The 23575-nt window shown below is 54.2% G+C and overlaps 1 protein-coding gene across 3 annotated transcripts; it reads left to right on the top strand.

Annotated features, from left to right (window-relative positions):
- The first annotated feature begins 258 nt into the window (after nucleotides 1-258).
- Nucleotides 259-22602, top strand: P2RX3 (purinergic receptor P2X 3). 3 transcript variants are annotated; one of them, XM_054026860.1, is made up of 12 exons: nucleotides 259-1742; nucleotides 4064-4199; nucleotides 12955-13026; nucleotides 14432-14498; nucleotides 14913-15006; nucleotides 16152-16229; nucleotides 18139-18280; nucleotides 18545-18681; nucleotides 19261-19354; nucleotides 19941-20006; nucleotides 20774-20851; nucleotides 21200-22602. In XM_054026860.1, the coding sequence occupies exons 1-12, from the start codon at nucleotides 1603-1605 to the stop codon at nucleotides 21311-21313; spliced, it is 1218 nt and encodes a 405-aa protein (XP_053882835.1). In that variant the 5' UTR covers nucleotides 259-1602; the 3' UTR covers nucleotides 21314-22602. The 3 variants fall into 3 exon arrangements, with proteins under 3 accessions (XP_053882835.1, XP_053882836.1, XP_053882837.1); XM_054026862.1 differs by lacking the exon at nucleotides 259-1742 and adding an exon at nucleotides 3511-3600; XM_054026861.1 differs by lacking the exon at nucleotides 21200-22602 and having other exon boundaries at nucleotides 19261-19380.
- The last annotated feature ends 973 nt before the right edge of the window (nucleotides 22603-23575 follow it).

Below are 23575 nucleotides of genomic sequence, written 5' to 3'. Positions count from 1 at the left end.
CGGCTCTCGCTACCATAGAGACGCCGGCCACGAAGGGCCTCCATGCGCCTGCGCACTGCTCCTACCATAGAGTCCCCGTGGGGCTTCGGCTAGACGGGCCCCCCTGGGGCGGTTCCAGCTCCGCTCCCGAGCTGTCTGGCAGCGCCCAGCCCCGGGACGGGAGGAGGCGCTGGGGCCGCGCGCACACGGAGCCCCCCCCCCCCCCCTCCGCATACTCCCCATCCCCCCCCCGGCTCCTAACCCCCCCCCCCCGGCTCTCAGCGGCCCCTCAGCCCAGGTCTGACCCCTCGGGGCGCTCCGCTCTGCAAAGCCCTGGCTCGCTTCTGGCACGGGGGGTGACACCGGACCCCTGCCCCATGGCCGTGTGCTTGGGCAGCCTAGGCGGCGTTTACACTGCCCCGGAGCAGCAAACCTTACTGCATAGTCCGTGGGCGAGCTGCTGCTTGTAGGGGGCCTGGGGGGATTTGCATTTCGCCGCAACATCCTTCCCCAGCTGACCTGGAAAATCCCCCCCCCGGGGGGGGGCTGTGGGAAATGACGGGGTGAGGGGTGGTTTCTCTTCTCTAGCAGAATGGGGGTGTCAAACACTGCAGAAGCCACCAGTCCCACTGGCGCAAGTTACTCCGCTGACTCCCTTCTGGGCAGCCTAAAGCAGAGGGGTCAGGGCCAAGGATAGCCTGGGCCATGGGGATCCGTCTCACCCCTAGAGATGGGGCCCCATGGGACGCCAAGCAAGAGCCCTGCGTCAGCCCCTACTGTGCATGCTCTGAAGATAAGTGCAGAACCCCAGGCTCAGGGACCGCCACTGCCCAGCATCTTCCACCCGCTGCTCATTTGTCTCCAGAGAAAAATCAGTGTGGGGTTTGTTTAGCTGGCGCTCTCCTTTCTGGCTATTCTTCCGCGGCTGCCTGTGTGTTGTGCCAGGGATGGAATTGCCAGGGGCTGCAGGTTGAGATTGAGGGGCACCAGCAGAGCTGTGGGGGCGGGATTGGATAGCTGGGGACTGTGGGTTGGGATTGAGGGACATCAGCAGAGCTAGTGGGGGGGAACCCAGGGCTGGGCTAGCATGTGGATTTGTGGTCAGGACTGAGGGTCACTGGCAGGGCTATGGTGGGACGTGGGCTCAGGTCAGGATTGAGGGGCACCGGGTGGGGTGGGGGAGCCCATGGTGAGGATAGGGGTTTGGGTTGGAAGTGAGGGGCACCGGCAGAGCTGTGGGGGGGGGGCGGAGGATGAGAGCTGAGATGAAATGCGCAGAGAGCAGATTCCTTTCTGGACTCATGGAATGCATTAAAGACCTTCCCAACCCCCACACACACACCCCAGAGACTCCAACTGGTAATGGATGGGCTAGGAAGCCCCACCTTTCCCTGATGGCATCACCGGGGGGTGGGGGGGAGTATATTAAAGGGGCCCCTTGGTTCCAGGCAGTCCAGAGTAGCCGCAGGACACAGGAAGACTCCACTCCTGTTCCCTGTCTTAAAGGGGCAGCCCTCCCAATTAGCTCTGGGCATCCGTCACCCCCTGGGGTACCCCTTGCCCCCTAGTCTCCGGTCCAGGCATCCCATCTGCCCTGGGCTGGTGGGCCACTCCCTGCTCCCGATGCCCATGCTCTCCTCCAGCATGAACTGCGTAGCCGAGTTCTTCACCTACGAGACCACCAAGTCGGTGGTGGTGAAGAGCTGGACCGTTGGCGTGATCAACCGGGCTGTGCAGCTGCTCATCATCTCATACTTCATCGGGTGAGTGCCCCCCAGGCCAGAGGAGTCTCACTGCCACTCGGGCTTCATGGCCAAACCCCCTTCCCCCTGGGCCTCGTTATCCGGGGGATCAAAGGGTGAGTCCCAGAGGACCAGGAGAATTCCCCTCCAGGGTGCCTACCATCATACACTGATCTCCAGAGAGCCCCGCTCCCGGAGGAAGGAGGCTGAGGGATGAGCCAACCTCACCTTGGCACAGAATTACTCCCAAGGATAAAGAGCCCCGCTTGCCCACTGACCCGGCCCTGCATGTGGGTTGCAGAGGGGTGGGGGGAGAGGATATGCTCCCTGGGAGGAATGTAATCAGCTCGTCCAACCACAAGGGTCTCTCTCCTCCCCACTCCTAGCTGCTGATGGGCGTTGCCAGGTGGGGCTGTGCTTGGGGACACAAGAGGTCCAAGCCCTGCTGGCCCTAACCACTGGGGCCAGACAGCATCTCCTAGAGAGGCAGCTATCCCCTTCCTGCCACCAGTGTGCTTAATTGAAGGGTGGGAGGCTGGCTTTGGAGAAGCCCTTGGTGCTTGGTTGTACACACTGTCAAGCCTGACAGTGCCCATCCCTGCCTATCAGCCTCCCTGCGGGAGAGTGCAGAGACAGCCGTTGGGTTGGGTGTCCGGGCGGGGCTGGTGTGTGTGTGACGCTGTGTGAACAGGAGGGGCAGGACTGTGTGTGGATCTGAAGAGTGAGGGTGGGGGGAGGGGAAGTTGTGCAGGGGGGCTGGGAGGAAGGGGTGCAGCAGAGGTTGTGTGAGCGGGTGGGGGTTGGGAGGACGGAGCAGAGGGTTGACGGGCAGGATACATGGGGGGTTGGGAGGGTGGGGCACTTTCTCCACCGTCAGTGAAGGCCAAGGGAATTAACCTGCAGCCCTTCCCCCAAAGGGATGCTGAGCCCCCTCTGGGTCCCACCACAATCCTAGTGGCTCCCATGCCACTCCTTCCTCCCCCTTGCATGGTCCCCCAGCCCAGTGACATCCACGCAGCCCCTCTCCTTCACCCCCTGCCCCAGTGACCCCTTTGGCACTTTTGAAAATGGGACTTGTGCTCCTAAGTCACTTAGATGCTTTGGATTATTTCATCCTAAATCCCTGTGATTTCCAATGAGGTTCAGGGCCAGATTTTCAAAAGCCTTTCACTCCCTTTCATGCCCCAAAACAGAAGCCCAGATTTCCAAAATATCTTGATGATTGGCCCTGAGTTCTTGTAAACAATCGGGCTGCACTAGGAGACATCATGTGCTTGGTGAATTTGGCCCCCATTGTGTTCAGGGTGACTGCAAAAAAAAAAAAATTGGACTTTGTGCTCTTTTGAAAATCTCTTTTTTGGGCTCCTAAGCCCTGGGACGTTAGATCCTCCATTACCTGGGCACTTTTGGAAAATCTACCACGGCGCAACAAGAAAAAGCAGTGAAAGTAGTGGGGGTACAACTGCAGAGAAGAATCTGTAGGGGGCCACTAGGTGGCACGAGATGTTTAGGAAGAAGAGCTCTGTGTGGCTTTTATAGTTCTGAGCCCACTCCGCTCACTTGTTATTTTAAATGGACATTTTAACTTTTGCTGCCGCTTTTCACAAGGAAGTGGCATTTCAGTAACTGGGGTTACTGAATCAACCTACCCCCAAAATCAGGCGACAGTCTTATAAAATTCCTTTGCCTTCTGGATCCTGAGCCGTCCGGGGACATGGGGGTCCTGTTATCATGTTCTTCTTGGTAATCAGCATGACTAGACGCTTGCATTTGGTTTTTGTTGATAAAAGCAAAGTGTGTGACCTCATCTTGCCACGGGGCACTGCTGGCTATGTGCCAGAATTTGAACGGGGAGGTGATCCCGCAGCAAGGACCGAAGGTAAACGGACAAGCTGCCCCAGGTGGGCAGCAATGCAGTGTGGGATGGCAGCAGGAGGGTGGTCAGGAGCAAAATGGTCCTTTTGAACGGGGATGCGGCTACCCACACTGAAAGAGCTCACCCGCTTCCAAAACGGATTGATGAATGTGGCACAAGACACTGGATCATTTGAAAACAGGACACGTGTGTGGACCCAATGCAGTTTAGGCTGAAGTAAACTAAAGTTAATCTGAAAACAAAACCATTTCCATTCAGACACATTAAATCCCATGACTCAAGGAGGTGGGGCTCTAGCAATGCCAGCAAAGACTCCCAATAAAATCCCAAGAGTTGGGGACAATGCAAAGGGATCTTCACAACTCTCTCCTGAGCCTGTCCCAGGTTGGCGAATTGTGGGGGAGTTTCCCCAGCCTGCCCCTCCAATGAGAGGCTAATGTTGGTCTCTGTCCTTCTCTCCCCACAGCTGGGTGTTTCTCCATGAGAAGGCGTACCAGGTGCGGGACACCTCCATTGAGTCCTCTGTGGTGACTAAGGTCAAGGGCTTCGGCAAATACACCAACAGGGTCATGGACACGGCAGACTACGTTACACCCCCACAGGTAATCCTCATGTTGGAGGGCCAGTACCAGAGGAGTGGTTAAAAATAGCCAGGACTGGGGTATTGTGCGATGGGAGCTAAGGATGCCAAAAAGGGCTGGATTATTACTGCTATTATTCATGTTATGGTAGTGTCCAGAGGCTCCAGCTGAGATCAGGGTCTGGTCATGCTGGACTCTGCTCACCCCAGACACAGCGAGAGACAGGCCCTGCCCCAAATGAGATCAGGGCCCCGTTGTGCCAGGCGCTGCACAGACACAGAGCGAGAGACAGGCCCTGCCATGATTGAGAAAATGAGGAGATAAATAATACTTAGTCTAATCTTATCTAGCTAGCTCTTTGGGGCAGGGACTCTCTCTTATTAATGTGTGCAGCACCCGGCACAGTGGGGACCCCGATCTTGGCTGATGCTACAGTGATATAATGAATACTGGTCCCTGCTGACTGCCGCTTCAGCCTCTAAGCTTGAATCTAACGAACTGTATCGCTGATACCTGCCTCAATTAAACAACCAGCTGTCGGCCTGGGTACTCCCAACTGCAGGGGGTGCCCCCTGTGAATCCCTTCTGTGAGAGGATGAGGTCCCTAGATTAGAACAGAGAGAGATCTGTGGGCGTCATGGCAGAGGAGGGGGTTGAAAGAGGAGAAGGCAGCAGCTTTATGAATACAGACAGGGCCGGCTCCAGGCACCCGCTTAACAAGCAGGTGCTTGGGGCGATCAAGGGAGAGGGGCGGCACCTGCGGCAATTCGGGGGCGGCAGGTCCCTCACTCCCTCTAGGAGCGAAGGACCTACTGCTAAACTGCCACCGCCGATCGCGGCTTTTTTTTTTTTTTTTTTTGCTTGGGGCGGCAGAAATGCTGGAGCCGGCCCTGAACACAGATGGGGAGACACCCTCCCCACCTCCCGCGGTGGATCTGTGAGGGGACCCATGAGCTGGAGGAATTTTGTTGCTTTACTTTTGGCCTCATCAGAATCAAAGCAAAATATCTGATCCCTCCTTAGAACCGCCTAGGACATGGAAGGTTAAAGATAGCATTTTCCTGAGCCATCAGCAGCTTTCCTGTGTCCCCTTTACAAGCTGTGAGCACAAGCACACAGTGTTCAGGATAAACAGACCGGCCTTGACATTGCATTGTAGCTACTGCTCCTTCCCCCAGCTTCAAACAGGGACGTACAACACAGTGCTCTCCCGATTGGAAATTGCCAGAGCAGGTGCAGAGTAAATTAGGAAGATGGAGGATACAGAACTAGAGCTGAGCAAAAATTTTAGTTGAATTGGGGGGGAGCAAAAATTGCTCTAACCCCTAGGTCATGCTCTTCCCGAAGAAACCACAAGAACTCAGTATGGGGCGCTTTCTCCCTCTAGTGGCTGCATCATGTAAAGCCTGTTGCTGGCTGTGAGCTAACATAGCTGGCTCTAGTCACTGAGGGCAGGTCTTCACTACGGGGGGGAGGGGGGGGGTCGATTTAAGATACGCAAATTCAGCTACGCGAATAGCGTAGCTGAATTCGACGTATCGGAGCCGACTTACCCCGCTGTGAGGACGGCAGCAAAATCGACCTCCGCGGCTCCCCGTCGACGGCGCTTACTCCTACCTCCGTGGTGGAGTAAGCGCGTCGATTCGGGGATCGATTGTCGCGTCCCGACGAGACGCGATAATTCGATCCCTGAGAGATCGATTTCTACTCGCCGATTCAGGCGGGTAGTGTAGACCTACCCTGAGAGACAAGGTGAGTGAGATAATATCTTTTAATGGATATCTTTAAGGATCTGTTTGTCAATAAAAAAAATAATTCTCCTATGAAAAGGGCCATGCCTAGGGAGCGAATCAAGGTGCTTTGATCTAAGAGATTTGCTGGTTGAAAAATTTCCATTAAAACTGTTTTTTAGTGGAAATGGGGTTTTCAGCTAAACACATTTTTTTCAGAAAGGTGCCCGCTTTCCTCAGAAAATTTGGACTTTTTTTAGTTAAAAAGACCAAACACCCCAAACTAAAAAAAATATTTCAATCAAGAATGAATGAGTTCATTCCTCATGAGAGTTGTAGTTCATTTGCCTCTTGTCCCTGTTCTTCTGTGTGGGTTGAGCTCCCTGGCCAGACTACATTTCCCATGAACGGTTAGGGGCTTTCATGACACACCCACCTCCCTTCACCCTGAAGGGAGACTGCAGTGCCTCATGGGAGATGTAGTCTGGCTAAGAAACCTGGCCTAGAGAGGAAAACGGGGAGGGGGGTGCATGAGGCACCAGAACTACAGCTCCCATGAGGCACCACAGTGATGTTTCCAAATGGAAATATTTTGATTTCTGGTTATTTTTGCCAACAATTCAAAATTTCCTGTGGAAATAAAAGGCATTTTCAGACCCGCTGTTTCTAGGAGAAGGAGCCCCTAGTGCTGGGGCTGCAGATCTGGCCCCTTGACGCGAGCTGGGGGTCTGGCCCAGTGTCCAGTACACACACACACTGAAAAGGTGTCGCTGCAGCTGTGTTGAGGCTGACCTTTTCCTGAGGCTTGGCTGCTCAGCTGCATAAGCAACTCGCTCACTTCCCACCAGCCCCATGATCTGCTCTGGTCATTAAGGGGGTCAGGACCATTAACCCTTCCCAAAAAGACTTGTGGGTGTGTCCTGACAGGCTGGTGAGGCGGCTGGTCACAGAGGAGGTCAGTGCCATTCAGGTACCTTCACTCATGCGAGCCCCAGGGAGCGCTAGTCACAGGGTTGCTGGCCTCATGCTGAGAGGCAGGGGGCAGAGTGGGCTGGCCAAGCCCTCTTCAATGGCCCCTGTGTCCCAGCCTCACCTACTGTCCTGAGGTCACTGCTGTAGCTCCCTATGGAGGGCAGGCCAGGGGAGTGCTCAGTGGGCATGTGAGACGCGCTTGGTTCTCTAGACTTCACATCTGAACGTGATGGGCACCCCTGCTGAATGCATAGTGAGACAGGCTCGGGATGGCTGGCTGCTGGGCTTATTCTGAAGGCTAACTGTCTTCCGCATGTCACTGCCCCACTCTGTGCCTCAGTTTCTCCTCCCACCTGTTGTCTCTCAGATTGTAGCACTTTAAGGCAGGGACACGACAGGGCTCTGATCTCAGCTGGAGCAGGGCCCGTCTCTCGCTGTGTGTCTGTGCAGCACCCGGCACAACACAGCCCCTGATCTCAGCTGGGGCAGGGCCTGTCTCTCACTGTGTGTCTGTGCAGTGCCCGGCCCCATGGGGCTCTGATCTCAGCTGGGGCAGGGCCTGTCTCTCACTGTGTGTCTGTACAGCACCCGGCACAACAGGGCCCCAGTCTCAGTTACTGCTCTCATCCTGCTACTAAAAATGTCACACCCTGGTTCGTACGTCAGAGGGAAATTCACACACACAACACACACTCTGGTACAACCACTGACACAGTTTTCACTCATGTTGTCTGGGATCACTTTGCTTCTCTGATATCACAGGGTGGATGAGCCCTAGCTTCAAACCCCTGGGTTTGCGAAAGCTGTCTGCATCTAGCCTCAATTTCCAGCGTGCTGAGAGTAATCCTTGTGCTATTGACCCAGCAGCCTGGGGAACAAACTGGGGTTCCCTTTTGGATCATCTTTGCACAATCAAAACACATGAGGGCTTACAGCTCCCCGGGCAGTGACCCCCTTGTAATGCGTGCTGGGCTCTGTGGTTGAGAATGCTGTAGAACAGTGGTTGTTATGGCTAATGTGCCCTCTGGCTTGGACAGGATCCCTGCCCATAGGTTGTGCTATAGAGACCACAGTGCATCTTTAGCCAGCTGGGGTTGGTAGGAAAACCTACATGGAAACTCGAGCTCATACAGCACCCAGTTGCCCACTGGCCTGGTAAGTAGAGACCGCAGCAAACCCAGGCCATGCAGGTTCTGTGAGCTCCACCAGCTTTCTGTATCGAATACAAAGCCCTGCTCAGAATCATAGAATATCCTGGGTTGGAAGGGACCTTAGGAGGTCATCTAGTCCACCCCCCTGCTCAAAGCAGGACCAATCCCCAGACAGATTTTTGCCCCAGTTCTCTAAATGGCCCCCTCAAGGATTGAACTCACAACCCTGGGTTTAGCAGGCCAATGCTCAAACCACTGAGCTATCCCTCCCCACCCAAATCTACAAGGTTTAGGATTTGAGCCCACCACCCACGCACGGTGCCTCATACAGATCCCAGACTCCTGGGCGGGGCGGGGTGGGAGCTTTGGGTGGGGGGATTCCAGCTATGCAAGACATGATCAGGGCTGATCAGATGCAACACATGCATGGTCAGGAGCAAGCTATGAGGCCTGTCTCCAGGGAAGAACACACCCTCCTACGCAAGTTACCTTCGGGAACCAACAACATTTTGGGTTCATTGGCAAATAGGAAAAGTAGGGGCCGGGGGAGAAATTGTTTCAGGTCCACCCAAAAATGAAGTGTTTTGAAATTTTCAGTGAATTGGGGGGGGGGAATCATTTTGGGTAGAATAAAACATTTTGTTTTGATTGCGAGTGGATTTTAAATAATTTTTAGAAAATAAAATTGATGGAAGTTTTGAAAGGAAAATCTCCTCTGCCCTGAAAAGATGGAAAGGTTTCGCTGCGCAAATGTCTAAACAAAATGTTCTGACTTTGTAAAAATACACCCCCTGATATGAACAACTCGGCAAAACCACCCTGAATTTACAAAATGTTTTGGAGGCACAGCATTTGCATTTTTCACCCAAAAAAAGTTTTGGGTGATTTTCCCCCCAGTGCTGGTCTTCAGTGCAGTTATCTCCAATGCTGCCCCAACTGGAGCCCTGTCCACACGCACACAGATCCTTCCCTAGGTCGCGGTGGTGCTTCTAAGCCGAGTTAGCCAGCCCAAGAAGGGGAGAGGCAAAGGGCACCGGAACCTTTGTAGAAGTGGGGGGCCAAGGCCAAAGTGCCACTTCCCCCTCTGCAGCTGGCTGCTGGAGTGGTGAGCCAGCTGCCTTCTCTTCTGGCACCAGAGCAGCCCCTGGTGGGCGAAAGGTGTAATTGCAGTGCCTCCCTGGCAGAATCTATTATTCTAGGTGGAAAAAAGAAATCTGCGGGGGACATGAATTCTACACTTATGCAGTGTGCAGAATTCCCCCAGGAGTATATAGTGCATCTTGGCCTTTAGCAGTACAATCATGTTTTTCCCATAACACATATGTTCCTTTTGTTAAAAAGTGGGGAGGGGAATGGCCCCCTATACCTTCCCTTCCCCCTCCACCACCCCACCACCCCCCAGTTCCAGTGCTGGTGGGAGAGGCTACAACTCAAGTGAGCTCACGTTTGCAGGCCAGTGTCATTTTGCAGTGTGGAGCTCTCCCTGGAGCTGAGCTAACTCAAGAGGAGCTAACTCCAGCTTCGCTCAAGTTATCTCTGCAGTGAGAGCAGACTTTTAGGAAAGACCCAGATGCTGTATTGCTGATTTCCCCTCATCTGGGAAACTGATCTGCAAGGCCCTGGATGTCTGCCACTGCTTAGTAGAGGGGCGACACAGGAGTCAGAATGAACAGGAATGCACTCTTGAGATCCCTAGTTCAATCCCCGCTCATGTCTAACGTGCCATTAATTACATCGATCCTGTTGTGTTCATGGCATACAAGCTAAGTAGTTAGATAAAAATTAGGCTGTCGATTAATCGCAGTTAACTCACACGATTAACTCAAAAAAATCAATCGCGATTAAAAAAAATTATCACGATTAATTGCTGTTTTAATCGCAGTTATACAATAGAATACCAATCAAAATTTATTAAATATTTTGGGTGTTTTTCTATATTTTCACAGATGTATTCTGTGTTATTGAAATAAAGGTGGGTATTATTTTGATTACAAATATTTGCGCTGTAAAAATGATAAACAAATAGTATTTTTCAGTTCACCTCATGCAAATACTGTAGTGCAATCTCTTTGTCGTGAAAGTGCAACTTACAAATGTAGATTTTTTTGTTACATAACTGCACTCAAAAGCAAAACCATGTAAAACTTCAGAGCCTACAAGTCCACTCAGTCCTACTTCTTGTTCAGCCAATTGCTAAGACAAACAAGTTTGTTTACATTTACAGAAGATAATGCTGTCCTCTTCTTATTTACAATGTCACCAGAAAGTGAGAACAGGCATTTGCATGGTACTTTTGTAGCTGGCATTGCAAGGTATTTACATGCCAGGTATGCCAAACATTCGTATGCCCCTTCATGCTTCGGCCACCATTCCAGAGGACATGCTTCCATGCTGATGATGCTCGTTAAAAAAATAATGCGTTAATTCAATTTATGACTGAACTCTTTGGGGGAGACTTGTATGTCCCCTGCTCTGTTTTACTCACATTCTGCCATATATTTCATGTTATAGCAGTCTCGGATGATGACCCAACACATGTTGTTCATTTTAAGAACACTTTCACTGCAGATTTCACAAAACGCAAAGAAGGTACGTGACTGGTACGTGACTGGTTCCGTCACAGAAACCCCCTTGGGACTGTCACCTGATGTGCTAGCTCTGAGCCCATTTTCTCTGATGGCTTGGGGTTCCACAACCCCGTCTTGTTGACTGCAACACAGACCCAGGGTCTGAACCACGCCTCCAAAGCCACAGACTTAATAGAAAACAGCTCAGAAAGTGTTCTTGTCTTCAGCACCCAGACACCCAGCTCCCAATGGGATTCAAACCCCAAATAAATCCATTTTACTCTGTATAAAGCTTATACAGGGTAAATTTATAAATTGTCTGCCCTCTATAACACTGATAGAGAGATATGCACAACTGTTTGCTCCCCCAGGTATTAATCACTTACTCCAGGTTTAATAATACACAAAAGTGATTTTATTAAGTATAAAAAGTTGGATTTAAGTGGTTCCAAGTAATAACTGACAGAACAAAGTAAGTTACCAAGTAAAATAAAGCAAAAACACACAAATCTAAGCCTAATACATTGAGAAACTGAATACATTAAATCTCACCCTCAGAGATGTTCCAATAAGCTTCTTTCACAGACTAGACTCCTTATTCTGGGCCCAACCCTTTCCCCTGGTACAGTTCTTGTTAGCTCCAGCTCAGGTGGTAACTAGGGGATTTCTCATGACTGCAGCTTTGTTCTGTTCCACTCCCTTTAATAGCTTTGGCACAAGGCGGGAATCCTTTGTCCCTCTCTGGGTTCCCACCCCTCCTCCTAAATGGAAAAGCACCAGGTTAAAGATGTATTTCGGTTCAGGTGACATGATCACATGTCCTGTGAGGCTTCATTACCCACTCGCTGGCACACGTATACAGGAAGCCTTACAAGTAAACAGAGCCATTTACAACCAATTGTCCTAGTTAATGGGAGCCATCAAGATTCCAAACCACCATTAATGGCCCACACTTTGCATAATTACAGTAGGCCCTCAGAGTTATATTTCATATTCCTAGTTTCAGATACAAGAATGATACATTCATACAAATAGGATGACCACAATCAGTAGATTATAAGCTTTGTAATGATACTTTACAAGAGACCTTTTGCATAAAGCATAATCCAATTACATCATATCTACACTTATAAACATATTTTTATAAAAATATGGAGTGCAACGTCACAGTACCAATGTGAGATTTCTAAAGATAGCTACAGCACTTGACCCAAGGTTTAAGAATCTGAAGTGCCTTCCAAAATCTGAGAGGGACGAGGTGTAGAGCATGCTTTCAGAAGTCTTTAAAGAAGAACACTCCAATGCAGAAACTACAGAACCTGAACCACCAAAAAAATAAATAAATAATAATAAAAAAAATCAACCTTCTGCTGGTGGCATCTGACTCAGATAATGAAAATGAACATGCATCAGTCTGCACTGCTTTGGATTGTTATCAAGCAGAACCCGTCATCAGCATGGACTCATGTCCTCTGGAATGGTGGTTGAAGCATGACAGGACATATGAATCTTTAGCGCATCTGGCACATAAATATCTTGCAATGCCAGCTACAACAGTGCCATGCGAACGCCTGTTCTCACTTTCAGGTGACGATGTAAACAAGAAGCGAGCAGCATTATCTTCTGCAAATGTAAACAAACTTGTTTGTCTGAGTGATTGGCTGAACAAGAAGCAGGACTGAGTGGACTTGCAGGCTCTAAAATTTTACATTGTTTTATTTTTGAATGGAGGTTTTTGTACATAATTCTACATTTGTAAGTTCAACTTTCATGATAAAGAGATTGCAGTACAGTATTTTTATTAAGTGAATTGAAAAATACTATTTATTTTGTTTTTTTACAGTGCAAATACTTGTAATCAAAAATAAATATCATGTGAGCACTGTACACTTTGTATTCTGTGTTGTAATTGAAATTAATATATTTGAAAATGTAGAAAACATCCAAAAATATTTAAATGGTATGCTGTTATTGTTTAACAGTGTGATTAGTCGCAATTAATTTTTTTAATTGCTTGACAGCCCTAATAAAAATATCAAATGCTCTTGTTGGAAGGCTGCCACGTAACAGGATTTTATTTCTTAGAACTCAGAACCTTAACACACTAAAACCAAAAGCAGAGTGAGACAAAGCAGGCTGCTCCCTAGCACAACTCACCCACCTTACTCTAGGCTGGCTCTCTGCAGACTGATGCTGATTGCATGCAGGCCTGGGAAATCCCCAGAAAATTTAAAGTGATCGCTCATGATTTTAACACAGTTTTCAACATGCCCTAGCTCCTGACTGTTTCACTTGCTCTGTCTCGTCTCTGCACCCTTCCCTATCCTATCTCTCTGACCCCATCCCATCTGCGCAGGGGACGTCCGTCTTCGTGATCATCACTAAGCAGATTGTCACGGAGAACCAGGTGCAAGGCTTCTGCCCTGAGGTAAGCAGGTGAGGAGCGAGGGAGAATGGTGGGAGGGCTTGGGAAGGAGGAGGAGGGTTGATCTTCCCCAGCTGAGAGTGAAGCTATTCTCTGGAGAGGTTCCCTTGAGGTACCCGCTGTTGGGGCATCTGGGGTCCCCCCCCCTGTGACGGGTTGGATAACAAAAACCCTCTTGGGAGCTGCCACCTGATGTGCCCAGACTACTTCTACGCCTGCTTTCCCTGCCAGCTCGGGGCCCCAGCACCCTGTCTTGCTGAGCCAGACACTCCCGTCTGCTCCAGCAAAGACCCAGGGTGTGAATTACTTGCCCCAAAGCTGCAGGTTTACCTGAAAGCAGCTAACAGAAGTGTTCCCATCTTTAACACTCAGATGCCCAACTCCCAATGGGGTCTAAACCCAAATAAATCCGTTTTACCCTGTATAAAGCTTATGCAGAGTAAACTCATAAATTGTTCGCCCTCTATAACACTGATAGAGAGATATGCACAGCTGTTTGCTCCCCCAGGTATTAACACATACTCTCAGGTAATTACTAAGTAAAAAGTGATTTTATTAAATACAGAAAGTAGGATTTAAGTGGTTCCGAGTAGTAACAGACAGAACAAAGTAAGTCACCAAGCAAAATAAAATAAAATGCACAAATCTATGTCTAAACAAACTGAATACAGATAATCTCACCCTCAGAGATGCTTCAGTAAGTTGTTTCCTCAGACTGGACGCCTTCCAGGCCTGGGCACAATTCTTTCCTCTGGTACAGCTCTTGTTCCAACTCAGGTGGTAGCTAGGGGATTCTTCATGATGGCTCCTCCCCTCTGTTCTGTTCAACCCATTTATATATCTTTTGTATAAGGTGGGAACCTTTTTTCCCTCTGAGTTTCTACCCCCTCCTCCCCCCGGAAAAGCACCAGGTTAAAGATGGATTCCAGTTCATGTGACATGATCACATGTCACTGTAAGACCCCAAGCCTTCATTCCCCCCAGCCTGACTCACAGGAAGGCTGCCTGCAAACAGAGCCCCAGTCAATTGTCCTGGTTGATGGGAGCCATTAAGATTCCAAACCACCATTAATGGCCCACACTTTGCATAATTACAATAGGCCCTCAGAGTTATATTTCATATTTCTAGTTTCAGATACAAGAGTGATACCTTTATACAAATAGGATGACCACACTCAGTAGACAATAAGCTTTGTAATGATACCTTACAAGAGACCTTTTACATGAAGCATATTCCAGTTACATTATATTCACTCATTAGCTTATTTTTATAAAACCATATAGATTGCAATGTCACAGTCACCACCATCAGAGCGGTGTCAGGAGAGGGGGGGCTATCTATGTGCCTGCATGTCTGTCCCTGGGGCTCATTCCCTCTGCCTACCTCCCCCTTGCTCTCCTTTTCCAGAGCGAAGTGAAGTACAGCTGTGTGTCTGACAGTGACTGCCAGAGACCCGTCCCTACCACAGGAGGCGGTAAGGACCCAGAACCACACAGCAGCTCCAACAGGAGGCTGGGGCCTAGCATGTGGGAATGGTGGACGGATGCCCTGGCATGGTGGGGTGGCCAGGAGGGAGCAGCATCAGTCTGCGTGGTGGGGATGAGGGAGGAGAGAGTGAAGAATAGATGAGTGGCAGAAGCAGGGGTGGATGGATGGATTGATGCGGGGCAGTGTCTGAGCCTGCCGCTTCCGGATGTAAAATCAGGAGCTGCCTTGGCGTGATCGAAAGGCCAGGCTGGCCAGCTGGGAGGTGGTAGCCGACTCAAACCTCCCTGCAGGATCTGGGCTCTGTGGGGGTGGCAGCAGGGAGCCATGTGGGCACAGGAGGCAGGGTGGAGGGGCTGGGAGTGGGGCTTGTGGTGCTAATAAATAGGAGGCGGTTTCGCAGGAATCCTGACTGGCCAGTGTGTGAACTACAACAGGAGCCTGCAGACCTGTGAGATCCAGGGCTGGTGCCCGGCTGAGGTGGACACCGTCCAGGCGTAAGCTGGGCCCTTCAGGGCAGATCCCCTTTCCCCTGCTTCAGCACCCAGTTCTGTCCCCATTCTGAGAACCCTCCTGGAAGTCACTGGCACCTAGAGGAGTCTGGGGTGCCGCATCAGGGCCACCTCCTGGTGGCAGTTGTGCTTGGCTGTGTCACCTGTTCTGCATGGCCAGCTCTTGACGTGGAGGGGGGACCCCACTGCGCACTGTGCTGTGGCTATTCTCTGCCCCATGAGGCCCATAAGGGATGTGGTATATCAGGTGGCACTGCACTGTGGTTATTCTCTGCCCCACAGGGCCCATAGGGGGTGGATTGGGGCCATGGCCGGGTGGATGGGGCTGTGTCTATGCTCTGTCCCACAGGGCCCATAGGGGGTGGATTGGGGCCGTGACCAGGGTGCACTGGGCTGTGTCTATGCTCTGTCCCACAGGGCCCATAGGGGATGGATTGGGGCCGTGACCAGGGTGCACTGGGCTGTGTCTATGCTCTGCCCCACAGGGCCCATAGGGGGTGGATTGGGGCTGTGGCCGGGTGCACGGGGCTGTGTCTATGCTCTGCCCCACAGGGCCCATAGGGGGTGGATTGGGGCCGTGACCAGGGTGCACTGGGCTGTGTCTATGCTCTGCCCCACAGGGCCCATAGGGGGTGGATTGGGGCTGTGGCCGGGTGCACAGGGCTGTGTCTATGCTCTGCCCCACAGGGCCCATAGGGGGTGGATCGGGGCTGTGGCCGGGTGGCACGGGGCTGTGTCTATGCTCTGCCCCACAGGGCCCATAGGGGGTGGATCGTGGCCGGGTGCACGGGGCTGTGGCTGTGCTCTGCCCCATAGGGGTCTTTACCGTTTAATCACCTTGAGCTCAGGCTACTGCCATCCACACTGTACCTGGCTCAGAGCCCATCCAGCCCCACAGGATTATTCTCAATCACAGCAGCGCCCCTCAGCCCAGGCCATGCACGGCTCTCCCTGGTTGTGCAAGGCGCTGCACAGACTCCAAAGACACAAAGAGCCTTAAGCTGTGGTGGGTAAATAGTCAGGAGCAGGGGGGCAGATGGGGATGGGACGCGGCCACCCAGGCAGGCCCCAGGCCATGGCCCCCTGCCCATGTCCCGTGTGGGTGATTTCCCGGGGCTCTCTCCCTGCAGGCCCATCATGCTGGAGGCAGAGAATTTCACCCTCTTCATTAAGAACAGCATCCGCTTCCCGCTCTTTGACTTTGAGAAGTGAGTACTCGGGGCGGCTGCATGGGGTGTGTACAAGACCCATCCACCTCAGCTCTCCTGGGGGTCAGGGCCCGATGCTCAGGGACACGGAACCTGCTTTGTCCTGCGTTGGCAGCGTAGAGGGACCTTGAGGTGGGTGGAAATGACCCTCTGAGGCCCCATGGGGGAGTAGTCTCCCCCAGCCGGCATGGGGCTGGGGCAAGGGCCCTGCACTCACCCGGCTCCCAGACACTGAATCAGGGATATGGCCCAGGCGTCACTGCACTGTGGCTATTCTCTGCCCCCCAGGGCCCATAGGGGGTGGAGCGGGGGGCGTGGCCAGATGGAACTGCATTGTGGCTATTCTCTGCCCCCCAGGGCCCATAGAGGGTGGAGCGGGGGGCGTGGCCAGATGGAACTGCATTGTGGCTATTCCCTGCCCCCCAGGGCCCATAGGGCATGGAGCAGGGTCATGACTGGGGGTGATGGCACTGTGGCTGTTCTCTGCCCCCCATGGGCCATGGAAAGTAGTGTCTAAGTCCATGCAGCCCTGAGGCTGCTCTGTTTGATATGGAGGACCAGGCAGGCCCCCAGAGTATGGCAAGTGCAAAGCAGGTCTGAAGCGCCTTTACCTCCCCATCTGAACCTGCCCCAAGCACAGGATCTGGCTAGCTGAGGATCGGACCCTCAGGGTCACAGAGAGCCACGCCCCCAGGCTATGTTCGTCCAGTCGGCCGCATTGCAGATAAACAGGACTTCCCAGTTCCTGGAGCCACCCTCCTCCTGGCGATAGTCGGGTTTTCCCTCCAGCTGGGAATAACAGCCAGGGAGCCTGTGGCCGAGCCAGCCAGGGGGTTAGGTTGGGGTTATGGCTAGGGTTAGGGTTAGGGTTGGAGGCTATGGAAGGGGGTTAGGGTTGGGGTTATGGCTAGGGTTAGGGTTAGGGTTGGAGGCTATGGAAGGGGGTTAGGGTTGGGGTTGGAGGCTATGGAAGGGGATTAGGGTTAGGGTTGGAGGCTATGGAAGGGGGTTAGAGTTAGGGTTGGAGGCTATGGAAGGGGGTTAGGGTTGGGGTTATGGCTAAGGTTAGGGTTGGGGTTATGGCTAGGGTTAGGGTTAGGGTTGGAGGCTATTGAAGGGGGTTAGGGTTGGAGGCTATTGAAGGGGGTTAGGGTTGGAGGCTATGGAAGGGGGTTAGGGTTGGGGTTATGGCTAGGGTTAGGGTTAGGGTTGGAGGCTATTGAAGGGGGTTAGGATTGGAGGCTATTGAAGGGGGTTAGGGTTGGAGGCTATGGAAGGGGGTTAGGGTTGGGGTTATGGCTAGGGTTAGGGTTAGGGTTGGAGGCTATGGAAGGGGGTTAGGGTTGGGGTTGGAGGCTATGGAAGGGGGTTAGGGTTAGGGTTGGAGGCTATGGAAGGGGGTTAGGGTTGGGGTTGGAGGCTATGGAAGGGGGTTAGAGTTAGGGTTGGAGGCTATGGAAGGGGGTTAGGGTTGGGGTTATGGCTAAGATTAGGGTTAGGGTTGGGGTTATGGCTAGGGTTAGGGTTAGGGTTGGAGGCTATTGAAGGGGGTTAGGGTTGGAGGCTATGGAAAGGGGTTAGGGTTAGGGTTGGAGGCTATGGAAGGGGGTTGGGGTTATGGCTAGGGTTAGGGTTAGGGTTGGAGGCTATGGAAGGGGATTAGGGTTGGGGTTATGGCTAGGGTTAGGGTTGGAGGCTATGGAAGGGGGTTAGGGTTGGAGGCTATGGAAGGGGGTTAGGGTTAGGGTTTGAGGCCATGGAAGGGGGTTAGGGTTGGGGTTGGAGGCTATGGAAGGGGGTTAGGATTGGGAGTAGGCTTTGGGTTTATTGATGGGGTGGGGTTAGGGACGGGCTTTCCCCATGGGACCCTGTTCTCACAGTCCCCTCTGTGTGTTTCCCTCCCTCCAAGGGGTAACCTGCTGCCCAACCTCACGGCCCAGGACATCCGGACGTGCCGCTTCCACCCAGTCACCCAGCCCTTCTGCCCCATCCTGCGTCTGGGCGACATCGTCCGCTTTGCCGGCCAGGATTTTTCCAAGCTGGCCTCCACGGTGAGATTCGTGACTCCCCACGTTCGGCTCTGGCCTGGCAGCCACATGCCAGGAGAGAGCACACGTGTGATGGCGTATGTGAATTAGGACCATCTCCAGGGGGCGTCCTTCAACATACAGCGGAAGGGGGGAGCTGCAGGGGACTCTGGGGCCTTGGTCAGTCCCTTAGAATGGGGGAAGGGGTTTGTCCAGTGACATGGCGTAGTGGTCCCTCTATGGTGCTGCCTGGGGTAGTTTGGCCTAACACCCCATCTCTGTGCACAGGGAGGAATTCTGGGGATCAAGATTGGGTGGGTGTGTGACCTGGATCGCTCATGGGAGCACTGCGTGCCCAGCTACACCTTCACCCGCCTCGACAGCGTCTCCGAGAAGAACAACGTCTCTCCCGGCTACAACTTCAGGCAAGTGCAGCGGGTGTACACGCACACACGCAAACACACAGAAAAAGTTGTGTGAGACCCCAGGGTTAACTCACTCGCTGGGACACGCTCAGGGCACATGTCCATCCTCTCACACGGGCATACAGCACCTTCAAGCTACACATAGACACAGCACAGATCCCTGACTACGCACGCTGCCCTCTATATACACACTAACACACCAGATACACCCAACTACACACACAACGCACACTGCCCTCCACATACACACTGACACACCTCATACACCCGACTCTACACACACTCCCCTCCAGTTCCACACCAAATACTCAATTACACGCACTACCCTCTAGCAACACTGACACACCAGACACTATTACACACACTCTCCCAGTTACACCCCCACACCTACATACTGACTCACCCAGTTACATACACCCTCCCTGCTACACTCACGCACACACTACCTTCATACCAGACCCTTCCTTCCACACACACTGTGTCACACCTCCCTCACACACAACCGCCCGTCAGTGTGCACACCTTGGTGCACCGGGGACCAGGGGGTGGCAAGTCACAGCCCCTCTCCCTGTCCCCCAGGTATGCCAAGTACTACAGGCGGGAGAATGGCACTGAGTACCGGACCCTGATGAAGGCTTTTGGCATCCGTTTCGATGTGCTGGTCTACGGGAACGTACGTACGGCCAGGCAGCCAGCAGGGTCAGTGCGGGGAGCCAGCACTGAAGCCCTAGGATAGAGGAAGGGAGCTGATGGGGAATCACCAATGTGTGTGAAGGGTCCATACAAGGCTTGTAGAGACCTCCCTGTGGGCATCTATAGCTCTTGGCCAATCAGAGCATTGGGGTTCCTCCTCCCCTCCATGTACGGGCCCAGGCTTGGGACTGCCCCCATGTGCCTGACTCTCCATGCCACCCCACCTCCTGTTGGTGAGGAGGGTTCCAGCTTGGCCCCTCACTGTCCTTCCTCCCCCTGCAATGAGAGCAGAGGACTCCCCCACATGTCTGCTGAAGCACCATGGGGTGTAGGAGGAGTTGGCTGGCTGTGGTCATACGCCTGGAGATGCAGCGCCACCTGGTGGCCATGTTTAATGAAGGAGGACGAGAGCCTCAAGACTCACGTGCCCAACGGAAGCCACAAGGCAGGAGGGGCTGGGGCACAGATCCTGAGGCTGGGTGTGGAGAGGGGATTACAGGAGAAGGGGCGTCCTAGGGGCAAACCTTCCCTCCCGCAACCACTAATTCCACCCTCTGTCCTCTCAGGCTGGGAAATTCAACATCATCCCAACCCTGATCAACACCGTGGCAGCCTTCACCTCCGTCGGGGTGGTGAGTGCAACAATCTCTCCGCCGCCTTCTCCTTCCCCTCTGCCTGCTCCACACGAGCGGGGGTGAACAAGCCCCGGGCTGCAGGGAAAAGGGAGGCCCTGAGCGGAGCGAAGAGCTGTCCATCTGGGCAGGCCTCCTTGCTGCTTAGTGAAGCCCTGAGTCAAAGGTCAAATCCAGGCTTGCCAGGGACTGCAGAGCCACAGAGAGAATCCAAGATGGCACCATGGTGATGACACAGGGGGAATCCAAGATGGCGCTGAGGTGATGGCATGGGGGAATCCAAGAGGGTGCCATAGTAACAGGGTGGGAGGAATCCAAGACAGGGCTGTGGTAACAATGCAGGGGGAATCCAAGATGGCACCATGACGATGCCTCGGGAGGTGCTCTAGCCTCCACTCAGCAGTGTGTCACCCACCCCACTCAGTGTAGGGCGCTGTCCCTGGTAGTGGTGGCCGGGCCCCAGAGAGAGGGTACTGATGCTCCAGCAGTGCGGGCTCTGAACGCACAAACCCGGGTACCTGCGCTCAGCCCAGCTCTCAAGGGGAGCTCATCAGCCTCTCTCGGCTCAGGATCCATGTCCGGTCTCCCGCTCCCAGAGCCCCCCCACCTCCTGCCATGAACCCAGAGGCCTGTGGGTCCTGCCCTGCTGCCTTTGGGCTTCTGTCATCCCCAGGTGACTGGGGACAGCCCCACACCCAGAAAGGAAGGCCCCGCCCCCTGCTGAGCCTGCCTGGGCCCCCCTTCAGCCTGTCTCCCCTCCCCGGCAGGGCACTGTGCTGTGTGACATCATCCTCCTCAACTTCCTGAAGGGCGCAGAGCAGTACAAGGCAAAGAAGTTCGAAGAGGTGAGTCCAAGGGAGGCGGAGCCTGGCACACCCAACAGAGAGCGGAGTGCTGGATCTGGGGGTGCTCCTGGCTACTCCAGTTCTGGTGTTTCCCAGCAGGAGGCGCTGTAGAGAGCAGGGCAGGAGCGCTGGCTGTGGGGGGAGCTCCCGGCTGCTCCAGTCCCAGCCTCTCCCAGGAGGGGGCGCTGTGGGGAGTGGAGTTGGAAGCGCTGGCTGTGGGGGGAGCTCCTGACTCCTACCAGCATGACTGTGGCAATAGCCTGGCAGTCCCCGCCATGGGGGCTGCCTGTGGGGAGGTCCCTCCATGCCCTTGTGGTGGGCGTTGACCCGGCTCTGTGCCCACTGCAGGTGACGGAGGTGACCCTGCGCCACAGCCCCGTGTACAGGAGCAGCCAGATGCTGGGAGGCCGGAACGACGAGAAGCAATCCACCGACTCGGGGGCCTACTCCATCGGCCTCTAGTGCCCCTATCCCTGGCGACCGGACAGTTTCCTACCCGCCCTCTGCTGCCGCGGGCACCTCGCCCCTGCTCATAGGCAAGGGCATCTTTTGTACACTCCCCTCCTGCGAGCCTCTGCTTCTTCCATCTTCCTCATCACCGGCCAGAGTCTTCCTCATGAGCCCCCACGCCAAGGGGGCGGAAATCTCTCCTCCGGCACATCCTCATGAAAGCACTGCCATCTCCCTCAGGAAGCATGTACCATTCCCTCCCCATCAAACCTGGGCAGTGCCACGGAGCAGGCACGGCAGACGGGCCAGCTTGGCTGCTGCTGGCACCGGCACCACTCAGTTACCAGCATACCTGGCGCTGTACAAGAAATGGGCAGCACTCCTCACCCTGGGGAGTGTGTGCTCCTCAGCAAGGGGCGCTCTCTCTGGGTTTGGCTGGGTGCTGAGAGCTTGGGAGGGCGCCCTTGGGACTGAGGGGTGGATGGGATTGGTTCCCTTGTCCCAGCAGGGGGCGCTCTCTCCAGCTCAGGTGCTCTCTCCAGCACTCAGAGAGGCACCCCAACGGTAGGAGTGTGGGGTCTCCTTTCGCCAGCAGGGGGGTGCTCTCCCCACCTTTGCCCCTATTTCCATCCTGGCAGATTCCCAGATTCCGGAGTAGGGAGGAGGGAAGCAGTCCTGGGCGGGACGGGGCATCCGGGCCCAGGGACGTGCTATTCCCCCCCTCCAGTGCTGACTCCATTCTCCCACGCCAGGGCTTTTTAATCAATAAAACTCACTTTCTCGTCAGTGTCCCTCGGGGCTGTGCTGGGGCAGGCGCGCAGGTTGGGGCTCTCTCCAGGGCTTGGAGGGGGACACGGAGGTGGCAGGCGCACGTAACCGGTGCTTCCTGCTCTGTTACCATCACCACCGATCAGCGCTGGATTGGCCAGAGCCGGGGCTCGTCTGTTCATGCCCAGCTAGGGAGATTGCTGAGATTTCAGCACCAAGACCCCCCTTGCTTGGGGAAGGGGTCGTACCGCTGCTTAGCAGAAACACCTTAGCCCGTGTTGGGCTGGGGCTCTCCTTGGGGTGTAGCCTCAGCTTCTGAGCCCTCAGCTACAGTTGTACCAGTCCTGGCATGAGCCCCACCAGTGTGGACCTGGTTAGTGTCACTGGTCGGGGCAACCACACCTGTATTTCCCCTCCTTAGTCCAGCCAGGCCACCACCTGAAGGCTTCTAGCTCCAGGGCCGTCCCTACCCATACGCAAAGTACGCAGCTGCATAGGGCACCAGGAAATTTGGGGCACCAAATTTCCTGGTGCCCTGCGCAGCTGCGTGCTGCTCCAGCCCCTGCCCCGCCTCTTCCCCATGGCCCCCACACCTGCTCCGCCCCAGTCCTGCCTCTTCCCAACACTGCTCCACCCCGCCCCCACTCCACTCCTTCCCCAAAGCCTCCCGTCCCACCCCTGCTCCGCCCCCAGTCCTGCCTCTTCCTGCCCCTCCTCCACCCCAGCCCCGCCCCCACTCCACCCCTTCCCCAAAGCCTCCGCAACACCCCGGCTCCACCCTAGCCCTGCCCCCACTCCACCCCTTCCCCAAAGCCTCCCGCCCCAATCCTGCTCCGTCCCAGTCCCACCTCTTCCCGCCCCAGCCCTGCCCCCACTCCCCTGAGGACTGAAGCAAGGCCGGGCCTTTGCTCACCGGTGGCGGGAATAGGGTGACCAGATGTCCCGATTTTATAGGGACAGTCCTGATTTTTGGGTCTTTTTCTTATATAGGCTCCTATTACCCCCCACCCCTTGTCCCAATTTTTCACACTTGCTGTCTGGTCACCCTAGGTGGGAAGTGCAGCAACCTGGTCCCAGCCGTGCTGCTGGTGAGTGCTGGGGGGGGGGCGGTTCTTGCCTGCCCCCCAAGCCAGCCCCACACCCCCTGCGGAGGCCTCCCCCCTGTGGGGGGGCTGCGTAGGGCCCCAGAATAGCTAGGGATGGCCCTGTCTAGCTCCCCAGCCACTGCCTTTCACAGGGGGAGACCCATGCCGGTCTTCCTCTTGCCAGGCAGCGCAGTGTTCCTCCCTCCCAGTGCAGAGAGAGGCACCCCAGGGAAGGGAGTCGTCCCCCAGCAAGGAGCGCTCTCCCCACCTTTCCCCTTCACGTGTCCTGGCCGATCCTTTCAGGAACAGACGGCCTAAGTCGGCCTGCTTGCTCTCTCGCCATCGGCTAACAACAGCGTAACTGCCCACAGCTAGAAGGTACCATGCAGCTCTTCTAAGCTAGCGCATTTTATTCTTATGG

This window comes from Malaclemys terrapin, chromosome 4 (genome assembly GCF_027887155.1).
Source record: "Malaclemys terrapin pileata isolate rMalTer1 chromosome 4, rMalTer1.hap1, whole genome shotgun sequence".
Classification (NCBI taxonomy): Eukaryota; Metazoa; Chordata; order Testudines; family Emydidae; genus Malaclemys; species Malaclemys terrapin.
Note: the sequence above shows the minus strand (reverse complement) of the source record. Positions and strands in the feature narration are given on the sequence as shown.